At 51.9% G+C, this 6,034-nt stretch overlaps 1 protein-coding gene across 1 annotated transcript; it reads left to right on the forward strand.

The window, feature by feature from the left end:
* The first annotated feature begins 420 nt into the window (after positions 1-420).
* Positions 421-5,245, forward strand: HOXC4 (homeobox C4). The gene is made up of 2 exons (XM_022572004.3): positions 421-2,769; positions 3,263-5,245. Exons 1-2 carry the CDS (start codon positions 2,331-2,333, stop codon positions 3,616-3,618), a joined length of 795 nt encoding a protein of 264 aa, XP_022427712.1. The 5' UTR covers positions 421-2,330; the 3' UTR covers positions 3,619-5,245.
* Positions 5,246-6,034: the final 789 nt, after the last annotated feature.

The following is a 6,034-nucleotide window of genomic DNA, read 5'->3' on the forward strand; positions in this document are numbered from 1 at the left end:
CAGGAGTTCTCAACCAACTTTGGAAATCTGAGAACCTCTTCTAAGAGATGGTCAACCTCCAGAGAATTCCGGTTCTCTCACCCATCTGGTGGTAGGGGTCGGGCACTGACCTCTTGGGGAGAGGGCATCCAGGGACCCCCAAGCACTGGCTCTTGGTGAGCCTGGGGTGAGTGTGGGGGGCTTAAGCATTGCAGAAGGGAAGGCAGCCAGGGGCCCAGGCAGGGTGAATCAGTCCCTTTGGGTGTCGGCTGTGGCCCAGCTCTCGTTCCAGCCCTCAGGGTGAGCCCTAATTTGGAAGTGGGGACCCTCTCTGACATCCCAAAGGTGGTGAGAGACAGATTGGGAATCTCCCGCCTTCAGCCTCCCTCTCACAAGGGTTTTGTTTTTTTTCCCTTTCCCCTCCTCATTCCCTTAATTGCAGATGTTCTAATTAAACCCTCAAATAGTTGTTGCGCCGTTTTAAAAGGTACTTATTCAAGTGTCAACCAGGCTGGGCAGGGAGGAGGCAGCGTAGGGTGGTGAATTAAAGGTAGATTGACTAATCACAGCGGCGATCATAATAATAAAATCAGAGGGAAAAAAATCACATTACGACTTTTCGTGGAAAGGAGGGAGCAGGCAGCCAGCGGCCGCCAGCCCTGCGCTGCCGCCGACACAAAGAGTGCGGGCGATTCCACGAGACTGATTTATGACGTTTTACAGCCCTATAAAAGCTGTAGCGACGAGGCAAGCGCTTCCACCACCGCTGGCAGATTTAGTCTAATAAATAAAACATAAACAGTTAACTTTATGTGTCACTTTTATTGTTATCAAGTAAAATATAGCCGAGCCCCGGCAAGCTATGATTTTAAACTATAATTGTTATCAAGTGCAACAAGGGGACCCGGCTCCCTCCCTGGGCTCTCCCTTCTGCCACCCCCCTCAACTCTGAGTTATGGGATCAGTTAATTGGAATTGGTGCAAGACGTGGCCACCCCTAGCTGAGGGGGAGTGTGTCAGAAAGCAGCTCTTCCTTGCCCCCTCCCTCCTCCATGGCCCTGCCACCCCACCATCAGGGTATTCCTGTGGGTGGGTAGCAGAGAGAGGGGAGGGTGCAGGAACGGGCTGGAGACCCCCAAGGCCCGCTCAGCATCCCCAGCTTCGTGAGCTCACCCTTCAGCTTTTGGAAGGCAGCCTGGAGCTGGCCCTTGGGGATGCGTGTTTACATGTAAACACATGTGTTACATGGATACAATCCCTGGCCGGAAGCAGGCTCTACAGACGAAGGCCTCCCCCTTAGCTAGGTCTGCCCTCTGTGGGGATGGAGAAAGAAGAGCTCCCTGGGCCTTGGCTGGGCACCACCCCAGGGCACTGGCCCCTGGCAGAGTGCTCTCCTCCCTGCTCCAGGTCCTTGGGAACCAGGCTTGGAGGCAGTTGTCAGAAAGCAGCAGGCCAGACGGCATGGAGAGTTGGAACAGCAGCCAGGAGGAGAGATCCTCTGCTCTGCGCTGGGAAGGGAGGGTTAGTGGGTACTCGGGGAGGGCAAGGCTTCTGAACTCTGCTTTTGCCAACCACTTCCTGTCTCTCTTTAGCGGGGGCTCAACCCCCAGACCTCCAGAAATGACGTCAGAATCATTTGCATCCCGCTGCCTCTACCTGCCCGGTCCAGCTGGGACCCTGCCTCGCCGGCCCCATGGCCAGAGGGTTGGGTGAGTGTGTATGGGGAAGGGGGCTGGACTCTGGTCTCCTTGGATGGGGGGCATCCCAGGCTCACCAGCTTCCTGGGCTCAACCTGGGCCTCTCCCCATCCAACCTCCACTCCAGTCCTCATTCAACTTCCTCTTCCTGCGAAAGAGGGGCGCTGCCACGGTGCCCTACACAGACTGAGACAGGATCGCCATGAATGGAGACCTCTAGAAAAGCTCGGGAGCCGAAGCCCGAGGGGCCCACCGGAGGCCCAAGGGGAGACCCTGGGAGGGGGCTGAATCACAGCCTCCCGACAGCCCCCCAATGCCCAGGCTTTAGAAGGGATCTGGGGCTTCCCATCTCCTTTTGCAGGGGAGGGTTGTCAGTCGGCGGGGTGTGCATTGGGGGCACCGCGGCCCCTGCCAGCTAACCCCGCATCACGGCCACCACCCCCCCAGCACCACCACCACCACACACACAAAAAAAATTGGATACATTTTGAATAAAGCGATTCGGTTCCTTATCCGGGGACTGGGTTGCTCCGTGTGATTGGCCGGCGGAGTCACATGGTGAAAGTAACTTTACAGGGTCGCTAGCTAGTAGGAGGGCTTTATGGAGCAGAAAAACGACAAAGCGAGAAAAATTATTTTCCACTCCAGAAATTAATGATCATGAGCTCGTATTTGATGGACTCTAACTACATCGATCCGAAATTTCCTCCATGCGAAGAATATTCGCAAAATAGCTACATCCCTGAACACAGTCCGGAATATTACGGCCGGACCAGGGAATCGGGATTCCAGCATCACCACCAGGAGCTGTACCCACCACCGCCTCCGCGCCCTAGCTACCCTGAGCGCCAGTATAGCTGCACCAGTCTCCAGGGGCCAGGCAATTCGCGAGGCCACGGCACGGCCCAGGCGGGCCACCACCACCCCGAGAAATCACAGCCGCTCTGCGAGCCGGCGCCTCTCTCAGGCGCCTCCGCCTCCCCGTCCCCAGCCCCGCCAGCCTGCAGCCAGCCAGCCCCTGACCATCCCTCCAGCGCCGCCAGCAAGCAACCCATAGTCTACCCATGGATGAAAAAAATCCACGTTAGCACGGGTAGGCAACTTTGCTTTTTGCTCTCCCCCCCCTCCCCTCTTCCCCAGCGCTCCCCACCCTCCTCGGCCCCCTCCGGCCCCCGTCCTCCTTTCTCTCCTTCCCCCTCTCTCTCCAGGAGCGACTCTGGGTTAGCACAATTGAACTGGATTTACGAGCGAGAATGGGTAATTACATCCCCCATAAATTTTATGGCTTAGCTACTCTGGGCAGTCCGAGCCATGTGCTACGATCTGTTCTGTATGTGTGAAAACTATGCTCGCTTTCTAAGGGCGCATAAATAATTCAGTGTCGTTGCAATGAGGATTCCCCTCTTTATTACACTACAAAGTCTCCAGCTCCCTTCAACTTCTTTATAACCCGTTTAGCTTGATGACTTTATTTCCACCACCCCCTCCTCCTGTTACAACAGAGCTGAGGATGGGGTGAGGGTGGTGGGTGGGGAGCCTGCTGCCTTTGAACCCCACTATTTGCTTTTCCCCTCCCCCTCCCCCAGTGAACCCCAATTATAACGGAGGGGAACCCAAGCGCTCGAGGACAGCCTACACCCGGCAGCAAGTCCTGGAATTAGAGAAAGAGTTTCATTACAATCGCTACCTGACCCGAAGGAGAAGGATCGAGATCGCCCACTCGCTGTGCCTCTCTGAGAGGCAGATCAAAATCTGGTTCCAAAACCGTCGCATGAAATGGAAGAAGGACCACCGACTCCCCAACACCAAAGTCAGGTCAGCGCCCCCGGCCGGGGCTGCGCCCAGCACCCTCTCGGCAGCCACCCAGGGCACTTCTGAAGACCACTCCCAGAGCGCCACGCCACCGGAGCAGCAACGGGCAGAGGACATTACCAGGTTATAAAACATAACTCACACCCTGCCCCCACCCCAGGCCCCCATCCTCCCCTCACACACAAATTGACTCTTATTTATAGAATTTAATATATATATATATTTTTTGGTTCTTTTCTCTCTTCCTCCCACCTTATCCCTTGTCATTTCCAAACAGACAAAACAGATAAACAAACAAGCCCCCTGCCCTTCTCTCCTTTCCACTGTTAAGGACCCTTTTAAGCATGTGATGTTCTCTTAGCATGGTACCTGCTGGGGTTTTTTTTAAGGCCATTTTGGGGGGTTATTTATTTTTTAAGGAAAAAAAACTGCAAAAATTATATATTGCAAGGTACGATGGTGTGGTTTAGGTGCGTTTCAGGGGAAATGAGGAAAAGAAAAAAGGAAAGAGATTTTTAAGCCAATTCTCCTCCTTCTTCTTTCTCCTCCTCCTCCTTCCCCGCTCTTTCCTTAGGCCTTTTGCATTGAAAATGCACCAGGGGAGGTTAGTGAGGGGGAAGTCATTTTAGGGAGAACAAAGCTATGAAGTTCTTTTGTATTATTGTTGGGGGGAGCTGGGAGGAGAGGGGGGGAAGACAGCAGACAAAGCTAAATGCATCTGGAGAGCCTCTCAGAGCTGTTCAGTTTGAGGAGCCAAAAGAAAATAAAAATGAACTTTCAGTTCAGAGAGGCAGTCTATAGGTAGGATACCCCTCACCACCCCCATCGTGGTTATTGTGTTTTTGGACTGAATTTACTTGATTATTGTAAAACTTGCAATAAAGAATTTTAGTGTCGATGTGAAATGCCCCGTGATCAATAATAAACCAGTGGATGTGAATTAGTTTTACGTCAATGTCTGATGGTTTCTTTTTATCCCCCTCCTCCTTCTGACCTGGTATAACATCCCACCTTCTCTATATAGTTGCCGAAGTTTACTCTAAGCAAACACACAAATCTTAACTCTCAACTCCAGTTTCCCAAGGTCCTTAGAAGAACCAGCAAAAGGTTTGGGGCAGAGGATCTCAGGGGAGGGGATGTGGAAGATTAGGGCCAATTTCTCCCTGAGTCTGCAGAGGCCAGACTCTCCTGGGGGTACTTAGAGTGGAGCTGGGAGGGGGGGTGTCTCACTTTTCTAGAGTTAAGCACAGTGCCTTCTTTTGTCTATTTCCTTCTCTTCTCTTCTCCTTTCTCTCTGATGAGTAGGCCTGCCTAATTTGCAGACTAGAAGGCAAGTTTAGGGAGTTGGGAGGAAGAAGAGTTTTCATCTTTGGGAAGCTCTTTGGGAATAAGGGATTAAGGAAGATGCCCACTCAGCATGCCTGTTCTCCTTAAAAGAAGAAACATTTTGAGCTGGTGACTCTGAAGCAGCAAAGTGACCTGTCAGGATGGCTTCTCTGTTTGTTTAGACTTGGAAAGAAGGGTGAAGTGGAGGCCAGAGGCCTGGGAGGCCCCCTTGCATGGGTAGGCCTCAAAGCCTGATTCCTAGAGATAATGAAGCGCTTTTATTTTTTCCCCCTAACTTTTATCATGGACCTGCCAGGTGTTGAGAAAAGACACAGGGAGAGTCAGGGACCACCCCTCTTCCTACAGCTTCCCAGGTCCCCTCAGGGCTTGGGATAGGCAGAACAAGGCTGCCTGGTTGTAAAAAAAAATTTTTTTAATTGTTTCCTTGGGGGCTAAAACAAACAAACAACAACAACAAAAAAACTGAGCTGGATTACCTGAATGATTAATTTAAGCCAAAGCCTCCAAAGAATTCTGGTCCTGGGGACCAGGCTCTGAGCAAGGCCTGCTCAAATTTTTGCTTGTTTGTTGGGAGAAGGTGAGGAGGTAGTTGGTGAGCTTCTCAGGCAGTTCAACCAAATTTCAGGATGGAGGGCTATCAGAGGTAGAAGAGAGAGGGAGAAGATATCTGGGGTAAGTAGGGGAGCCATGGATACCGCTGTCCTCTCTCCTCAAATTCTGGAGTGAAAGGCAACAGAAGAACCAAGTTATGAAAATCTGTTTGGTGTGCTTTGGATTTAATTCCTCTTGAAGGACTTGCTTGCTGGTACTTAGCGTGTATGGTATGTGTGTGTGTGTGTGTGTGTGTGTGTGTGTGTGTGTGTGTGTGTGTTGGGGGGAATCAGTCCTGTAGGTCTACTTTCTCCTCCCTCAGTGGTGCCCTGGGGACAGCAAAACAAGCTGCCTACAGTGTGAGGAAGCAGGGCCAACAATTATCTGGAGTGATTTTATGTAATCAAGTGAATTAGGGGCCAAATCGGACCGTGGCTCCCATCATCTTGAGGCAATTGACTTTGGGGCAGGAAAAGGGGGTCTAGTTGTGCTTGGGGGAAGGGAAGGAAGGTCTGAGGGGTGGACCTGGGTGTCTTTCCCATCCTGTAAGGAAGCTAAGATGGAAAGAGAGGGGAAAATGGAAATTAAGATCCATAGTCCTTTCCTAA

This window comes from Delphinapterus leucas, chromosome 11 (genome assembly GCF_059928025.1).
Source record: "Delphinapterus leucas isolate spDelLeu-1000000601 "Yukka" chromosome 11, BTC_Dleu_Yukka2, whole genome shotgun sequence".
Lineage (NCBI taxonomy): Eukaryota > Metazoa > Chordata > Mammalia > Artiodactyla > Monodontidae > Delphinapterus > Delphinapterus leucas.